Raw genomic sequence first — 20,816 nt, 5'->3', positions numbered from 1 at the left:
ACAAATATGTATACATACTTTCGCCAGGAAAACCAATGAAATTAGATATCCCTGATAAGACAAGTTTAACTTAATCCTTGGAAATAAAGAAATCCAGTATTCTGAAACAATACATGTAAGTTATATACATTGATGAAACTTAATTTTTGAAAAACTGAAGTAAATAGGACTCTGAAACATCCTGTTTTTTTTAAACAAAACTGCATTAAAAAATTATGTATAAAAATAATTATTTTATGAATTTGTCTGTCATGCATTGCAACAATATTCCTTTTTTTCCTTCAGATAATCAGAGTTTAGGTATTGACTTTTATCCAAATGAAGACAGCTCACTACAAGTTCATCCTATGATAACTAAATCTCTCAGTGATTCAACAATACAGTGTCACATGCTAGAGGGTAACATTCAAGGTCAAATACCAGAGATTGAAGTTACACAGAATCTAAGTGTTTATTCAAACTCAGAGGTGAACTTGACTACTCAAGGTCATAGTTACAGTACAAGTTCTACACGAACAAATGATTCAGGTTACAGTTCAGAAAATAAATTTAGGCCAACGGCAGGCAAAGCAAATAAGATGAAAAAGTCCTTTGCAACAGCCATGTTTAGCTTGACCGACAAAATAAAAAATCTTGCAGACGACAGCAGCTCAAATGCTGATGAAGATACACTGTCGATAAAAACTGATAATTCAGATGATGACACAGATTTTGAAATGTTGACTTTTGAGGAGAATGAGTTTCCAGTGTTCTCACATCATAAAAACAGATCAGAGACTGGGTCAGAAACAGACACTCAAGATGGCATGTCCGCGATGGGAGCAGAACTTGATGCTGCTGTTGCTAAAGGAAGAGAACAGGTAAAAAGATATATTGGCATATACTTAATAGAAAAATAAAATTAAAAAAAATGGGGTCACTTTTATTTAAGCTCCAATTTGCCTTTGAAATAAGCATAGATTTTTGTAAAGGTACTTTTTTCTGTTGAACTAATAGGAGAAATAGAGGTAATATCGAAATAAAAAAAGAACTTAATTACAGAAATCCCTTAAAATTTACAAAAGTTTAGTTTAAGTACAGCTTAATTAAAAAAATAATAAAGAATATAGGTCACTGATGAGTTATAAAAGATATTTCAACTTTAATGCCACAACTGTAAGGACTAGTGAATTTAGCATATTTAGTACATATAATACAAGGATCTATTTTGATAGAATTATAGAACTAATTTTAATAAACAATAGATAAAAGAAGATGTGGTATGAGTGCTGATGAGACAGCTTTCCATCCAAGTCACAACTTGTAAAAGAAATCAATGCATGGTTTTCAGCACGGAGCCTTGGCTCACACCAAACAGCATTCTATAAAGGGCCCAAAAACTGACGAGTGTTAAACCATTCAAATGGGAAAACCAATGGTCTAATCTATATAAAAAAGAGAAACATTTATGAACCACATCAACAAACAACAACTATTGAACACCAGGTTTCTGACTAAGAACATGTGCAAACAATTTTTCATTTGCTGTTATCTGTTTTTGTCCATTTTAATTCCTTGTTATCTGTTTTTGTCCATTTTAATTCCTTGTTATCTGTTTTTGTCCATTTTAATTCCTTGTTATCTGTTATAAGCCAAATTAATTTGCTGTTTTGCTGTTATTGGGGGCCCCCTTGTCCCCCCTCTTTTATAAATGTAAAATTTTAACTGTTTTTTATTATGAATGAATTTTATTGTTCATATTATGAAGTTTTGGGCTTAAGAATGCTCTGATAGGAATGATATGAACACTAAAAGATGACAATGTAATGTCTAAAAAAATGTAGTTAGTATCAACTTTCATCTGAATTCACTATAAGTAAACTTTTATAAATTCCATATGCCATCATGAGGATATTTTAAGTTGCATCTGTATATATTAACAATGTAAGAATATGATCTTGTTTAATGTTTATGAAATATGTTGAAATGTAACTAAATAATTTTTTTTCAGATTTCTGTGATACTATATAAATTGTGCCAGCTTGAGCTGATACTTCAAAGTGATGGATTGGATACTACAGCAAGGATACAGTCACAGAAACTCTTAACCACACAGCCTGGAAACATGTGCTACGAAAACTTCTTTTCTACATTTGTATCAAGGAAAGGTAGGTCAGACCAACTCTTTAGAACATACTGAAATGTGTTAAACAACAAAGTTCGTTTGTTAAAGGTGAAATACAATAGATGTTATGTGACAGATCTGTCATATCCACTTATATAAAAAAGCTCACAGTAAGATTATATCCATTTTTTGGGGAAAGGGATAGTTGTAGAATTGTAGGTCATGTTTTAAACCCTTAACTTGACCTTCAAAAATAAAAATTTATATTTTATATTTTTCAGGTTTTATGCATACTTTGTCAGAGAATACAGATGATACTTCAAAATCATCATTTCCTGTCAGATTCAAACTGGTTTCTGGTCCCTCTGTACCAGAAGCTTGTCTACAGCATGGGATACCTAAACCTACAGTGGAAACTAGTTTAATGGACGTCAGGGCCCAGAACTTTGGACTGAAGTTTACGATGTCTGGCCTCACTAGCATGATGACCTTTATAGAGGACACAGTAAGCTCTGTTGCCACGCCGATGCATGTAGATGTCGACAGATTTTTGTTGACATTACAGGTAATATAATGTTAGAGGATTTACCAATTATCATTAGAGGGCAATGTTTTCAACTGTATGTATTTTTATGCCCTCTCCTGGCTGAACCCTTACCCTTACGTTACAAAATTAGTTTCTGTTCTTTTTACAAGTAGATATTATGAAACTTGATAATAGTGCTTATTACCAAAAAAACAGACTTTTACCATTCTTGAGTTTTGTTCCTTTATAACTTTATATAGAAGCCGGGGCATTGTTTGTGTCCCATTGACAAATTCTCCATTTATTTATTTGCAAAACAACGGTCAATATATTTGGTCCTCTGAATTGTAGACTGGACACTTTTAGATGAGGTATCATTGCCAAGGAGTCATCTGTTCACACAAGTTAAATAAAGTGCATGTTTATAAATACAGGTCACTGATTATCACCTTTTGTTTAAGCTATCTTGTTTTTTTCCCATCAAAATCAGATGACAGAATTATGACACAAGGTCTGAGGCAAGAGATCAAAGCAATCTTATCTTTTGACTTATCTTTTGACTTTGTCTTTGATATTGAACTGGTCAATTCCCTTCATATTGGAAACCATTTAAACATTAGTGTAATTGTAATGTGACAGAATAGGAATGCTCTATTATGCCTACAAGGTTTTTCAATACTGTCATCCAACATTCTCTAATATGATAAAAAGTCAACATGAACTGTAAAACAATTCTATTTATGATCATCATTTTTTTATGACAGGATGATGCAGTGCCAGTCATTCATGAGTCTGAGGTTCCACCTGCTACAGAACTGATGATTAGTAGGCTAAAAATAACCAGAGGTCAGGATGGAGTGCTCCATCTCAAAGGTAATCTATTCTGTTTAAGATAAAAAATAAAGTATGTGTCTTATGACACACAACTTGTTGAATCTTTACAATTGATTATGTGGTCACCTAAATGATCAGAGTGTTAAAACAAATGTAAATTTGGTAAAATTTAAGATATCTTCTTCAAAGTTCAGAAACAACATACTGTAAAATCAGAAATAATTGTGAAAAATGCAACATGGTTATAATCGCAATACTTTAAACAGAATATTTCTCAATATCACTAAAAATTAATATCGCATTTTGGTCTAAATCTGAATTTACAGTATTAAAATAGAATACTTTTGTGACCAATAATATGATTATTCACACAGCTATTAGAATGAAGAAGTAGGAAAGGAGTAGGTCCGGTAAGGACCGATTTTGGCCTCAAATTTCAGGTTTATCTGACGAATGATGTTGACCACTTTTTAATCACTTAAGTGTCTATTTAATTTGATTCAATTAATTTTTGTGAAAGATTTTAACTAATTTAGTCATTAAAATCGCTCCCATTCAAGCTCAAATATGAAAAATCTACAAAATATGCTGAAAAATGTCACTTTTAAGAAGGTTTTTGTCAAAAATGAAATTGGCCGCATCCGTGTTCATCCTCAACCTTTATATATGTTATGTATTATCAACAAATACAACTTACATTCAAATATTTGGGATGAACACGAATGCGGCCACTTTCGTTTTAACCGGAAACCGTCTAAAATTTAACCAAAATGCTAGAATTGTGAAGATTTCAGTAATTTAGCATGACTTAATGGTGCTAGTACTCGATATATGTACATAGTATTGTCAAAAACAGCCCATATTTATGTAGCAGAAGCATTCTACTGTCCAATAAATAACTAAAAGTATACATTTTAACAATTTTATAAAACTGCTATATTTTGGGGCCAAAAAGGGGTCTTACTGAACCTACTCCTTTCATGTTAACCTGTTAAAATATGTTCTACTCAACTATGAAAATATTTTTGTTTGTTGATGCCAGTATTTATATTTTAATGAAAAATTTAAAAATTGAGAACAAAAATTGATATGGATTGCCACCTGGGAAGAAAGGTCACAAGGGTCAAACAATATTTAGGTGAAACAACCTGGATTCCTTGTCCAATAAAATTAGAACCACACCTGAAATTATCGTTATCTGTTAATTATTATATAACAGAAAACAACAGGATATTGACAGGTGAAATTTGCAGACTAAACAAGTTTTCATGTTTATAAGATATGAATATAAAAACTATGTTTTGCCAAAGTAAAATGATTACTTCCCAAAGAACAGACTTTGTTATGTTAGTAGTAAAGATACTGTGCAGGCCTTTGTTAGTCTTGTATTATTTTAATTTTAGTTTCTTGTGTACAATTTGGAAATTAGTATGGCGTTCATTATCACTGAACTAGTATATATTTGTTTAGGGGCCAGCTGAGGGACGCCTCTGGATGCGTGAATTTCACGCTACATTGAAGACCTGTTGGTGACCTTCTGCTGTTGTTTTTTCTATGGTCGGGTTGTTGTCTCTTTGACACATTCCCCATTTCCATTCTCAATTTTATAATGATAGTAAATATAAAAGCATGTTATATATTTCAGATTTAAAGTTTTGTAATGAATGGCAGTAGAACTTTTGTTTTGCCACTGATTGGCAAGGAATACAATTTTACCACTTGCTGACTTTTCTATTTTAGCATTTTCCAAAAAAAAAAAATGGCAACCTTTGAATAAATTCTAATTTTTTGTAGGTCAGACAAAAGGAGAAAACAATATGGAGGAAGCAGCAAAACGCACTGAAGATGCAGAAGTTGAAAGGAATAATCATGCAGACGACAACATTGATCAAAAATTGAAAACAATTTCAGAAGAAAATAGAAACCTTAAAATTTTATTGGACGAAATGTCATTGCAGAAATTGAAATTGCAAGAAAAAGTTGATGCAATATCTATGGAACTAACAACAAAATGTGACACTCTTCAAGAAGAGAACAAATCACTGGAGGAACATTTAACGAAAATGTCACAGCTGACAAACTCTAAGATTGAAATGGGCATTAGTGGTATTGAGAATGAAAATTTGAAATTGCAAGAAAGAGTGATGTCTTTAGAAGATGAAGTGAAGCATGTAAATCAGGAAAAAGAATCGTTGATCTCTACTTTAAAACTAATGCAAGATGAGTTGATGCAGTCAGAACAGTTGCACCATAAACGCACATTATCAAATACATCATAGCATAGTAGAATTACATTCCAATAACAAGAGTTTGTACTTATGGTTTTATTCATGTGGCATTACACTAATTTATCCATATCCACTTCATTTATTATTTATTTTTGTACAGTATAGTTATATGATAGCATAAACAATTTTGAGTTAATAAGCCATAAAAAATCAGTGACTTTTTAAATTAATTTTCATTCATTTAAAAAAAAGAAGAAGGAAATTTGAACAATTTGTTTTTCTTTATATTCATATTCACTCACATAAAGGGAGAAAAAGATAGCAATAATTTGTATTTCAATTTTGGAGGCTTTAATAAAGTAGGGAAGCTCTTTTTATAAGGCACATTTAGTATAAAAACTCCATATCTATAGAAACACAAAATTAAATATACACAAGCACAATTTGATAAAAGTTATCTTTTTCTTTTTCTTATTTTTTTCTTTTTTCTTATTTTTTTCTATCTATCTAGAAAAAAACTTACAAAGAAGTTGTGAGAATTTCTTTTCTGGAAATTATTTATATTAATTTAAAATATTAATAAGCATAAAAATGAAGTAAGATTATATTCAAATATGTATAAAGAGTGGTTCATAGCGCTTCTATAAATTGTAAATATAGCCACATCTAGACTTTATTTTTACAGGGAAAAAGTTATTCATACAAACCAATCATCCCAGATGCCCGATCATAGAAAAGCCCCAGTTTTACTAAATGGAAGTTTTTTTAATGACCTTGACTTGCTATACAGCCCTTGCATGGTCGGTCCCAGGTTTTATAAATTTATAAACACAATAAATACTTATGTGATATACATTATACAGAATGAAAAATAATATGCAATATACATGTATGTTTCATAATTAATTTATAAGTGTGTAAAATATGTAAAACATGTTTGATACTTTTATAACAGTATTAATATAAATGTAGTCTACAAAATATAGTATTTGTTAACCTTTGCAGAACAAAAGTAAAGATCATTTACCATTTTTTCTCATTTTGTTCAGTATGTTTGTTTTGTTATCTGTGAAATTATTTATTAATTTATTGCAATTAATGATTGTGTGTGTTTCCAATATAAGAGATATATGTAACAGGAGAAAACAAATCATTGGTAAAAACTATATACTTGACTATACAAGGAGAGTTGGAATAGCTGGCATTGGCATATTGTGTTGGGTCTAACAATATATTGACTCAGTAATCTCATAGTTGGGGCTATATTGTATTCACCCTGTAAGGGCTAGTTAGATGATATGGTTAAAGACTTTTTAGGGTAAGAATTTATAAGTATAGCTCTGTATGAGTAGGGACCCCTTTAGATCAAAGTAGAAATTTCACTGGACATGACATGTCATGCTCAACATAATGAGTGCCATATCAGGAAGCAGGACATGTTTATCCACTGGAGAATATACATACAATCCTATTCTTTAAGAGTTCATGTTGCTTAGTCAGTAATTTTCTGTGACTGTGTGATCATTTGTGGATCATTGTTTGTCCTTTTGCTTGTAGAACATTGTGAATGTTTTAATTTGGCTTTTAAATGGCTTTTGTATTTTCTGCCTAGCTTTAAGTTCTGATTGTTGTTGCCCTCATGATTTTCTTACTTTTAGTTTCTATATATTTGTAAATTTGTCAGTAAGGAGCAATTAATCGTAGTAAAACATAAGGAGATGTCTGATTACCGATGTTACAACAGTCCATCCGTGACTAATGGAGATGGATGTAAAACAATATCAGGTCTTCAACAATGAGCCCTGACATCACTATATGTATAACAATTAAAACAGTAAATCAACAGCTTGATTTATGCTAAAATAATGAACAAAACAAACATGATAGACAGCAATCAACACCATAAAACACATTACAGGCTCATTACTTTGGACAGACATAAACAGAATTTGGCTTTGTTAGACATGTTTGTGAGCTTGCAACTTTCAACCTAATCTTGTATGGTTGAATAACAGAAAATAATGAGAAGACACTGCAACAGTTTGAGTCAGTAGATTTCGATAAATCAAAAATAAACAACTAACAAAAATACACACAAAGTACCTATCTAAGATCCCTAGTAGTTACTGAAGGCTAGCCCCAAACAATAACAACTGTTAACTATTATATATTTCTAAAACTAAAATATCAATCAATAAATACCCATTCAATGGATTAAGTGTAAAGACTTCATAAACACACTCAGAAAAGTTTGATCTTGTGCAATACAAACACCCAAGTATTGTCTGGATGTAGAACCACAAGTTTTCATGACTATTGTCACTTTAGATAAAAACTTCATTGATAATTATAAAGTATAATAGGATTAGTCTAGTTTTAATGCTCAACAATAATTTATCAGAAGCTATATAGAAGTCTCATACTTGTGTTATCTGTGATATTTGGTTTTAGGCCATAGACATTTATGTTCAGGTTCTTAATGTAGGGTAGGTTTTATATTGAAAATGATGTATGTTATGTGGAAATGCTTTTCCATCTGATTTCAAATGTTTTTCCTATATGCTAACTATAAAATAATTGCATTAGTATTGACAAATAATTATCTAACATATCATAACATATTAACGATACTTGAACTTACCATGATAAGTTGTTCAAAATTTATAAAGATTGATGGATTATCTATGATCTGAAAATAAAAGCGAGTTTCTCAACTACAATTTCTGTGAAGAGCAGTACACATGATTTTGGTACAAAATTCATCTTCTAAACTTAAGACATTCTTCTATTTATGAGCATTTTCTTTTTATCTTTCTAAAAAAAAGTTCCATTTAGAATTTATGAAGTTTTTTGGTTGGATTTATCATTTATTGTTTTTATTGTTACACGTATATGAACAATGAATTCAATTGTAATGTGTGACACATCTTTTAGCGTAAATTGTACACATTTAGACATTTTAATGGAGTAAGCCAACTCCTTTCCATCGAACTTTTGTTCATAGAATTTCATGGTTTGTAAAATGATCTCCATATTTCATATCATTGTAATTCCATTAGATATTTGTACTATATACACTTGATGTTAAAACATTTTTTCATATTCAATAAGTAATATAAATTAGAAGATGTAAGTTTTGTGTAACAATTTATGAACAATCTGTTATTTGATGTAAATATCTGAACTGTTGCTGCTTAGTGAAAGCTGAAGTTAGTTTATAGATAATTGCTAGTCTGAGTAAGAATGATTGATTAATTGATTGGTGTTTACTGAATAGAGAGTAGCTTATATATCATGTAAATTTATAGGGGTTTCAGTGGCTGGAAGGTTTAAGGTGGTACCCAACACTTTCACTAAAATTAATTTGGCTCGTTTAATTTTCATAAAATTTTGACGAAGTATTTACTTTGACCCTTTAACAAAAATATAAAAATTTCCAAAAATTTGAACCAACCAATTTATCAGAAAAATTACCTTGGTTATATAGCAGTTTGACAAACACTAATTTTGATCATTGAGAAGCTTAATATTCCATTAACAGCACAACATAATTAAAACGTTTAGCTGATTTTACAGAGTTATCTCCCTGTAGTATTAGGTACCACCTTAAGTAGTAGATCTACTGCATCACTAGCCTTTCAACAATAACGTTGTGAATTTCAATCCTGCATCAGGCAGGTGCACTCAACCTCAACCTTCAATAATTGGCTAGGATTGTTAGATTTCCTACCAAAGGTTGCTTGTTCTCTCAGGTCTTTCCAGCATCCTCCATAGACAAATAAAATGATGCTATAAAATAGCAAAATAATTTTGAAAGGGATGTTAAACACCAATCAATCAATTAATTAACCAATCAATGTTTATTCATATTGACCCAATAAGAATTGTAAGTAAATTTACATTACATCGAAGTGTGAAACATATTTACCAGGTATATATATTAAATACTTAACATTCCACACAAAAAACTAGTGTCACTGTAAAATTAATAAAGATGTAGATGATTTTTTTTATAGATGATATTGAGAAAATTTTGTTTCAATAAATCAAAAATATCTTGACCACTTAATTTTAGATATAGTGTTAACCATGCATGGAAATAGTTAGTTTAGTTATACATTTATTTGAACCAAATGTAGTTAATTGATTTTTACATTTATTTGAACCAAATGTAATTAAGCTGTTATACATTTATTTGAACCAAATGTAATTAAACTGTTATACATTTATTTGAACCAAATGTAATTAATTAGGGATACATTTATTTGAACCAAATGTAATTAGTTAGAAAATTTGCTTTTTTAACTGGACACAATAGATATAATTTGTATACCTTTTGATTGTAGATTCATGTAGAAAACAACCGCTCGATGCATTATGGTTTGCTGTGCTTATTTTTCTTTTGAAAGAATCATCCTTATTTTTGAAATGAGTATTATAACATTTTGTGCTGTAAACTTGCAATGGAAAAGGTTTAATTTCTGTTGTTATTCAGTTGTATAAGTTAAGGGCTTTCTAAATATCTATTTTCTGTTTCTTAGTCATGTTAGTTATTCATAAACAAAAAATATGTACAGGATATTTCTACCAATTCCATTAAAAGTTCTTTTCTATAGTTGAAGTATCCTTGAGACAAATCTCAACTTTTTTTAATTTGAAGTCAAATGACACATTATGATCTCTTGGCCATCATTAATGTATTTAAATAAAAAATATGTTAAATTTCATATACTTTAAATCAGAATATTTATTTAAGATGATTTTATTATTGAGAAAAATGCAAGTTGATTAGGTTTTTTCAAAAAGACAAACTTGCATTTAATTTTTTTAGCAATTTTTTAGCAATTTTTTGATTTAGCATTTTATTAAGTCTCACTTATTGATTTAACATGTATCTTAATTGTTCAACAAACATAGATATAAATGAAAGGAAAAATTTCTGAATTTACAGTACTGTTATATTAAAGTTTTAAACATAACTTTCTTGCATATAAGTATTAACTTTACGGTGCAGTCCGGTGTATCCGCACACCTAAGACTTTTGACTTCACTTCATTCAACTTCAATCATTGGAAAATATTGTGTAAATACATTCATAACAAACTTTTATTTCATAAAATTATCAGTTTGTAGGGTTTCACCCTCAAGATTTTGTGTAATGTGTGTTCAAAATTGGGGAAACCCCTGTTCTGAGAGTTCCTCAAATGTCTGGTGATTTCGCGCATGCCTTCCAAAAAGAGCTTATCTTGAATAGAGGAAAGATTATCTGCTACGAAAGGTAGCTAAATTCAAACCAAGCACACTGCCAAGGATGCAGAGCAAAAATTATTTCAATCTGATAAAAATTTTACTCAAGTAAAACAAATTTTATCTGATGCTGTATTTTTTTTAATGGACATTGGCCAAATATTGTAAATCACGGGATTGTAGTTATTATTTCAATCTGGAACTTATTAATTTTATTCTTTTTTCCCCTTCGGAATGCTTAAACAATAACAAGAACAATTTTATTTGTGCAAGTTGTTGATATAACGAAATCAGTATCACCGGCGGCACAGACACTGGGGACTCCACTGTACAACATTGATATTATTCGGATATAAATTCTTGCAATTTCTAATAGTTTGTGTCTAATGTCCTTGGTACATGAAAAAAAAATAGTTTTTTTCTCCAGCAAAAAGTAAAATAACAAAGATGCATAGCTATTGAAGAAAATTCAAAACAGAAAGTCCTTTATCAAACTCAAACACGTGAAATGAATGGATAACAATATTCCTGACTTTTGCAGCATCAATATAAACAGTACTTGAAGATATGTGAATGACCCAAAAAATTAAGAATAACAGTACTGTGTTTGAAGAGTTGCCATGGTTACTTGGTTAACACCCAACCTCCAACATTGAATTGATAGTAGACAATCTAACTGTCTTTAAATATCATATTGTTTAAATATCATATTGTATCAGTATTAGAAGTATATAGAGATAATATATGATAAAGATATTATTGATTTATGCTGTGATTATGCTGAAAATTAACAATGTATTACTAATCATATTACATATTTACAAGGATGTTTCCAACTAATATAATGCTTTGTCAGAGGGAAAGCCATTAGAAACAAAACATTACTTTTGGGGTGTCTCTGTGTTATATGTTGAGGCAATGTAGATAAGAAATCCATTAATTTATAGAGTATTATGTGTATACATATAGACGTTCATAATAGTTTTATTATTTATGCATTGCTTGCTTTTGTTTCCTTTTTACATATTTGTTTTATTTGTTTTTTTGTTAAATTCTAGTCTCAATAATTATGCATATTATGCAATTTATATGCTTGTCTTTTTATGTGGCTGATTGACAGAATCTTGCAGTGTGAAAACCTTTGTTTGGGAGAGGGGCCTGGACAAATTCAGTTTGCATTGAATTCACTTTAATTAAGTAGAAGCAGAAAAACATCAATTGTTATATGCCTTTTTTGTGTGTCTTGAAAAAAAAAGATACTTTTAGTCCTGACACTAGTACTAATTCAAGATTAAAATTGTATGTATTTTTTTCAAGTTTTACAAGTTTTAATTTGTACAAATTCTTTCAATAAGTTGTCTATTTATGTTATTTGTTAAAATATAATATTTGATCTCAAATGGTTAATTGTTGCTCTTCCTCATCTTACATGTACCTTATAACCAATAACTAAATTCATGGTCATGTATTTCTACAAACTAACTGGAAACAAAATGTTAAATGCAAAGACTATGTATCAACAATCTTCATGACACTTACTAAATATTTAAACATTTATAAATAATTTTGCGGTAAAGTAGTCGTCCTAAAAATTTTTTAATACAGATAAGATGAAATTAATAAATTCAAAAAATAACAATAAAAGTTAAATGTGAAATATCAGTGTAAACATAAAAGCAGTTTCATTGATTTTTCTTAAAAAAAAAATATACATGTGTATTTATAATTTTTACAAGAATAAAGTACATTATTTTTATGAAATACAAACAATATGTATTTTGACCCAATCTAAAATCTTTTATCATAATAATTCAATTTTTATCAAGAAGTTAAAATTTAAAGGGGTGACAAAAAATCGTTTGAAAACCCACCCATATTCACATTTATACTTAATAAAAGAGCAGTTTTATTTAATAATAACACATGTTAACCAAAAGGACATTGAATTGTGGTAGACTAACAACTTTCTCAAATCTCCTGAAACAGAAAAAGTGGAGTACATTTGTATTAACTATAGCAAGACATGCCATAAACCATGATTAATACATGTGCATAGGGAAACCATGTTACCGGTGATGGGGTTAAAGGCCTGGATAAACTTATATCATAACAAAGTGGAAAAATCCAAACAAGCATGTGAAAAAACAGATTTTACCTATAAACAAAACAAATGTGGTTAGCATGAAGCCTATTTGAAAGGTACACAACAGAATTAAACGTAGAAGTACTGTTTGACAAAATATTTTTTCTGAATTGTACTCAATACAATCCTTAACAAATTCAATATTTTTTCTGGGAAGGGGGATATTATTTGCAGTTTTAGACTTCATTTATGAAAATGTTTTACTGACGCTAAACATACATAACTAAAATGTGTTTCAATACTGTTACAAACCTTTCATAGAAAAAGCATGCATCCTTAAAAATTAAAGAAAACTGTAAAGTCCGGTCGAGGGTTTTTTATACAGTCTGTAATTCAGAAATAATTCATGATATTTTATCAGTTTTTTATATGCCAATCAATTTAGAACATAATGATTTCTTTATTATTTATAGTGCTTTGATTTGTTGATTGTTGTACCAGGATTTTTGCCACAATACATAATTATGTTATAGGTATAGAAATAAATTTTTCACCTTTACTTAATCATTGTTTTTTTTATATTTATATTCAACGAAAATGCCATCAGATGCAGTACAAGCCTGCAGCTGTAGTGTGATCTCTTTGCACAACGCTTTTTATTTCAGATGGTTGCAGACCTGGAGGCTTCATAACTTTGAATCAGATGCCTTATGATACATAGTTTCTGCCTGTCATATATTCATTGTCATTGGCCTCATTTTCATGGGTCTAAAATTAAGGCAACAGTAGTATTCTGCTGTTCAAAACTCATAAATCCATGGATAAAAAACAAAATCCATGGATAAAAAACAAAATCGGGGTAACAAACTAAAACTCAGGGAAACGCATTAAATATAAGAGGAGAACAACGACACAACATTAAAATGTAACACACACAGAAACGGACTAAGCATAAGACAAAATCGTATGAGAATAACAAATATAACATCAAAACCAAATACATTAATTTGGGATAGATAAGTACCGTGACACGTCTTAAAGTAATGTGAATTCACACTCAAAAACTACTTGGAAATTTTTTTTTAGCTAACCTAGCCAAAAGGACCAAGTGAACTTTTCTCATCACTTGGATGACATGACTAACAATAGAACACACGTTTTATATAAAAAAGGACATATGGTATGATTGCCAATGAAACAACTATCCATCAAATGAAGTGGATATAAACAATTATAGGCAATTGCACATTCAACAACAAGAAAAAAAACATACCGTATAGTAGGTTATACTATACCCTGTCATAAAAATATAAAATAATTCCGTTGAGAAGACTAACAGTCTAATTTATAACAAAACAATTTACCAAAAACAAATATGACGCACATGAACCAATGACAACCACTAAACTAGAGGATACTGACTTAAGACGGGCCGATAAAGAATGTGGCAGGCTTAAACATATTTGTTATTCCCAACCCTTTCCCAACCTGGGACAGTGGTGTTGTAGCACAACACAAACCATAACTGTCAGTTGAAAATATAAAATTGAGAATGGAAATATATTAATATGTCAAAGAGACAATAACTTAATAAAAGAGCAGAATACAGCTGAAGGCCACTTATGTGTCTTCAACGCAGCAAGAAAATCCCTCTCCTGGAGCCGAGCCTCAGCAGACCCCTAAACGAAAATGTGTGCCAATCGGTGGCCTTCGGCTGTTGTCTGCTTTGTGGTCGGGTTGTCTCTTTGACACTATCTCAATTTCTATTCTCAATTTTAGTTCAGTGAAAATTTGGGGTCATACACCAAAACATATAAATACACTAAAATTATTCAACATACAAGACTAACAATGGCCATATGTATGATTTAACCAGTATGAAGATAATCTGATAGGGCAAACATTATGAGAATGTTGAGCTCTTCATTTTGTCCATTTAGTCAAATTCACAGTCCGACGACTTCTCAAAGCAGATATTGATCTTGAATGATGAATTTTATCCATTTTTTTTTTAGAAAATTATAATCGATAGAAATAAACTGTATTTACAAATAAACGTCGGATGCGTTTATGGTTATATTTTTACACCATGCTTTCTTAAAATGAACGTTCATGATTTTTTTCATAAATTAAGCCGCTGTTTTTCTTTTTCAAATTGTATTACATTTGTCATTTCGGGGCCTATTATAGGTGAATAAGCGGTATGGGATTGGCTCAATTTTTAACGCCGTACGGTGATCTATATTGTTAAATTCTGTGTCAATTGATATCTTGTGGAGAGTTTTCTCATTGGCAATCATACCATATCTCTTTATATTCAAAGTGCAGACTTATTCCAATACGAGATAAATCGTTTTTGTTCCAGTTTTAATGGTTTTCGCCCTGTTTTTGCATCACCCCAGTTGCTGTAAAAACAACCAAAGGTAACAGACTGATTAAAAAAGGAACGCCAGTCGCGCGTTTCCGAAGTCATGACTCATCTGTGACACTCGATTACACATTTTGAAGATCGCAATCAGTTGTTAAATGGAAGAACCTTGAAATGTCTTGCCAAATCTGGTTCAGCCTTACAATGCCAGCATGGCCAGGGTTAGAAAAAAACTCGCGCTTCGTAAATAATAGTTCTGTACTTATTTGATCTCTTTCATTTCACCGAAAAAGATCATATGATAATTTTAAGCCACCTATAAATAAGACAGGATAGATATAAATAGAACTTTTAATGATTATTTTATTCTTCTTATCTGGAAACGATATAATAGTGAAAGTTGACAGCAGTTCTCAATCAATGAATTCGATCTTTTCCTTATTTTCCCATTCCCGATCTTGCTAGTGTACGAAATTCTGAAATAAAACAACTGACGTTTATGATCTTTTATTTTACCTTTTCAAATACTTCAAAAAAAAAAAAAACAAATGTTGTAATGATGGTTTGAATTAATACAAGTAATTGTTTTACTCCGATGTCGTCACTATTTCATCCTATTTTCCTAATTATAATATTCCTTTTATGATTTGTTAACGAAGATTTAACTTGCCATGATAAATACGATGAATGGAGGAATTACTAACCTTTCGGGGATACACATGTTCCCCATTAGTTTTAAATGGGGTTCGTTGTTGTTTTTGTTTTTGTAATGAAGTGTTGTCTTTCGTGGTGTATCTTTCGATCATGATGTTGTTGTTTTTTTTCGACATATAGTGTTTGAATGACCCCACGGCAAATAAATCATTAGGCTTTCTGAGGAGAAACATCGGCAAATTCCCAGAAGAAATTAAGAAAAGAGCATATCAAGCCATTGTCAGACCAAACGTTGAATATGCAAGCAGTGCATGGGATCCATATCAAGAAAACCACATCAAACAGATAGAAATGGTGCAAAGAAGATCAGCACGTTTCATCAAACATCAATACAGCAGAGAACCGGGGTCAGTTACTAGTCTACTGAAGGAGCTAAAACTACCATCATTAGAAATAAGACGGAAAATAAAAAGGCTTTGCTTGTTTCACAAAGCTTTACATAAAAAGATAGCCATAAATATACCAGATTATGTAGAACAACAAGGCAGGACAACACGGCAATACCACCGAAGCAAATTTAGAAACCTTCAAACTTCAACAAACACCTACAAATACAGCTTCTTTCCACGTACCATCAAAGACTGGAATACTCTACCAATAAGACTGTTAAATATAGAAGATGCAGAGGCATTCAAGAACAGCCTCACATCTTATTTAACAGAGTAGTCACGCAACAAACATTTGATTTTAATTTCACATGTAAATACGTTTTTAATGAGCACCATATTGAATGACCAAATTAGTACTTGCGTGATGGGTCTTAGACCCTTTGCATTTCAACGATATAGATGTAGATGTAGACGGTGTCATGTCCCCTCTTATAACAACTCGCTGAATCTCTTAGTCTTTCAGTAATACCACAAAGAATGATAATGGGACAGTTCATGCCAAATGTTTAATTCGCGGCAGTACACAAACCATTTATGAATATTTGTAAATTTACAAATATTGGAAATTTTCCAAACTGAAAAAAGTAAAATCACAAAAATAATGAACTCCGAGGAAAAAAGTCCCTAATCAAATACCAAATTCAAAAGCTCAAACACAGCAATCGAATGGATAACAAATGTCATATTCCTGACTTTGAACAGGCATTTTCTAATGAAGAAAATTGTGGATTAAACCTAAAGTAAGCTTGCAATTTAGCTTATCCTTTTCTGGTCCTTTTAGTGGTTTTTTTTAACTCTTGTGTTTATGTTTTTTTTTTATCTCCTTTGGTTTCCAAAGATTTAGGTTTGCAATCGTAAAAGCTAGATTTATATGAATAAATATGTTGTGTGGATATTTGTCAAGCATTCAAACGACAGTTATTACCTCCCCTTTAATCGGATTTAGTTAACACTTACCTCCGATTTCCAATTGGTTATTTCCGTTTGTGTCAATAAGAGACATGGCATGGTTGAACATTTGTGTCCATTCGGATTTGCTGTATGTCAATCCAGGGATATTAGCATTTTCATAAAAAGTAGAGAATTCGTCGGCATTGATGTGACCATTATGATTAGAGTCAATCCAACGAAAAGCCAGGCCAACGCCATCGGACATTGTCTTTGTTAACCATCTATAAAACACAATCCAAATAAAAAATAGAATCAATTTCAGGTGTGTTATATTGTATTGTGCATAACATGTATAATCTGAATTACCATCACCAGTTCAAATTCTGCGAAACCATAGACAAACAGATAAGTCACAACTATGACACCTGTATTAATTTTAAGGCACTTTTAAACCACGTCCTCCATTCTCCAATATAACATAACATTAAAGGCTCATCTTTAGAATCAAAGCCATGGGTAAATTCGGCTAATTTGTCAATAGAAAGATGTTCTTGTTAACATCTATATAATAGAACAGAGAAGGATGTTCAAGTCTTTTACTTTTTGTGAAAGTCAATAGAGCATATAATAAATCGATGATGCATCAAGATTCTTACTAAGTAAATATCATTTGAGTATAAGCTAAATTTGAATTCAAAACATCAATCCTCGTTTTCTTATATCTAAACATAACGGCAACAGTAGTATACCGCTGTTCGAAATTCATAAATTGATTGAGAAAAAAAAACCAAATCCGGGTTATATACTACAACTGAGGGAAACACATCAAATATAAAAGAACTACGACACAACAGAAACACAACACTAAGATGTAACACACAGAGAAAAAAATTATGGGTTGAACCTGGTTTTGTGGGTAGCCAAACCTCTCGCTTTTATGGCAATGTTAAATATAACATTAAATTGACAACTTTCATGACAGGACTACAATACAAATAAATGGGAGAACATAGATATAGGACAGAAAATCATACGAATAATAGCTATCGAAAGGTACTAGGTTTTTAATTTAATACGCCAGACTCGCGTTTCGTCTACACAAGACTAACCAGTGACGCTCAGATCAAAACAGTTCGAAAGCCAAAACAAGTACAAAGTTGAAGAATTTGAAGACCAAAATATCCAAAGAGTTGTGCCTAATACGATTTCAAAATAATAATAAACGTGTGTTTGACAACAATTTAGACTTTCATGTACCACGCGTAAGTAATGAAGCCGCTATGTAAAGAGTCATTTCCACTATTAAAATTGCATTTAAGGACAAAATTATTTAAGCATTAGCATTGATATATTTTTGACTCAAAATCCCCATTTAACACACATGTCGTTTGATCAGATTCAATAATGCAACAGCGTTAAAATGATGCCTGACGTGCAAATAATATTTATTACAGCCACTTCATCACAAAGCGTTTTTATGGAAGGTTAGATACGCTCACTTCATTCAAAAATAAATTATGAAAATTCAACTAAATTTAATGAATGTGACCTACCGAGTTAGACTATTTACCGGATTTGTAATCACATAAGCAACACGACGGGTGCCACATGTGGAGCAGGATCTGCTTACCCTTCCGGAGCACCTGAGATCACCCCTAGTTTTTGGTGGGGTTAGTGTTGTTTATTCTTTAGTTTTCTATGTTGTGTCATGTGTACTATTGTTTTTCTGTTTGTCTTTTTCATTTTTAGCCATGGCATTGTCAGTTTGTTTTAAATTTATGAGTTTGACTGTCCCTTTGGTATCTTTCGTCCTTCTTTTTTGACACGTTTTTCATACTTTCCTTAACTTAAAGTACATTTCTACCTCCTGGAAAAGAAACTTAACATTATTCTATTTAACGTGTACGTCCAGAAGTAGTTTTTTGGATAGCTTCTGCAACGCGTGGTGTAGATTCTCTTCTGGTGAGTGCTGAGAACATCCCTGGCAATGCCAAGCTTACACTCACAAAGCAACAGAGAACGATCAATGACTTCATACTTTCCAAGTTAAGTTAATATTTCAGTTAATTTCTGTAAAATGAAATACATCTTCTTCATTTGAGTACTTTTTTTAGAGAGTGTAAAGCAATTCAAATTTGTGAGTTTGAGGCAGAGTAATTAAGAAGGACAGGTGATTGTTGAGAATTATTTCATTTTTAATATACAAATAACTCGCAAAAGTTTTATAAAATATATTTATGACATCTGTATGAAAAATTTAATATCGTATCATCATAAACCAGTGTATTAACACTAATTAACAACGATCACATCACTGGACCGAAATTTTCAAATAAATATATGGAAGTTGAATTTCATTATTGTGAAACACATATCACACAATAATTATAATGGCATATAATGTAGTATATCTTTCTTTTTCCAAACAGGAAGATTAAAAATTACGTTATTTAAGGAATGACTGTAATATTTTTTTCTGTCTATGAAGAAATAACATAAAAAATGTGGTGCACACTGAATAACGCGCGTAGTGGGTTATTTTACAGTGTGCACCACATTTTTTATGTTATTTCGAATAGACAGAAAACATATTACAGTCATTTCTTATAATTTAATTCTAAATTTCATTTTAAACCGTAGAAAACCATGAAAAAACGTTGATGACGTCATGGTCACATAACAAAATTATGTCTATGGGCTGATAACAAAATAACGTCAGTCAATCAGAAGACGTGTTACATCCAAAATTAAATTATTCCTAATTGAAACAAAAATATTACGTACAATTAGCGATAACTTCACTAAGCATAGAGTATAATTTGATATAAAAGAAGACGAAAGATACCAGAAGGACAATCAAACTCACAAATCGAAAATAAACTGACGACGTCATGGCTAAAAATGAAAAAGACAAACAGAATATCAATAGTACACATAACACAACATATAAGACTAAAGAATAAGCAACACGAACCCCACCAAAATCTGGGGTGATCTCAGGTGGTATAAGTGTTCGGACTGTCTGTAAAAGATAATGAACATTGACAGACCAAGCATACTTTAAAACAAATTATAAAAACGGTTATAACAGGAAAAGATCTCTTTCTTCTATACAACTAATGGGTAGCTTTCACTTTTGTTATTTAAATTCAGGGAAAGCAAATTTACAGATCCAACATTGTTGGGTTGTTTAGACGAGTTATATATATTTATATATATATATATATAAAAGTATTGGAAATGTTGTTTGTGCTGTATTTAGACCTTTCTACAACGAAATTTGTTTTACATGCACACGTATAAAAATTGCGGTTTTTATCCAACGCAATCATAGGTTTGAACGAAGTTTTCAATTTAGACTTGTTTATATTTATTCGTTTGGGCTTGTATCATATTTTCCCTCCGGTTTATATGATCCGATCATCCTATATT

General features: G+C 30.9%; 2 protein-coding genes across 2 annotated transcripts in view; both read left to right on the top strand.

Moving 5' to 3' along the window:
• Positions 1-13,586, top strand: part of LOC139482345 (bridge-like lipid transfer protein family member 3B) — a 64,429-nt gene extending 50,843 nt beyond the window's left edge. Inside the window, exons 15-20 of the mRNA XM_071266197.1 lie at positions 286-860; positions 1,991-2,147; positions 2,386-2,669; positions 3,395-3,503; positions 5,259-9,026; positions 9,304-13,586. Coding sequence (XP_071122298.1) covers positions 286-860; positions 1,991-2,147; positions 2,386-2,669; positions 3,395-3,503; positions 5,259-5,743 — 1,610 coding nt within the window. The 3' untranslated portion in view covers positions 5,744-9,026; positions 9,304-13,586. The remainder of the gene's footprint in view (positions 1-285; positions 861-1,990; positions 2,148-2,385; positions 2,670-3,394; positions 3,504-5,258; positions 9,027-9,303) is intronic.
• LOC139482351 (uncharacterized) overlaps positions 1-20,816 on the top strand; it is a 111,048-nt gene that overhangs the window by 29,178 nt on the left and 61,054 nt on the right. The gene's annotated exons all lie outside the window — the stretch shown is intronic.

The sequence above is a fragment of the Mytilus edulis genome, chromosome 7, assembly GCF_963676685.1.
Source record: "Mytilus edulis chromosome 7, xbMytEdul2.2, whole genome shotgun sequence".
Lineage (NCBI taxonomy): Eukaryota > Metazoa > Mollusca > Bivalvia > Mytilida > Mytilidae > Mytilus > Mytilus edulis.
This window is presented reverse-complemented; position numbering and strand designations above follow the sequence as displayed.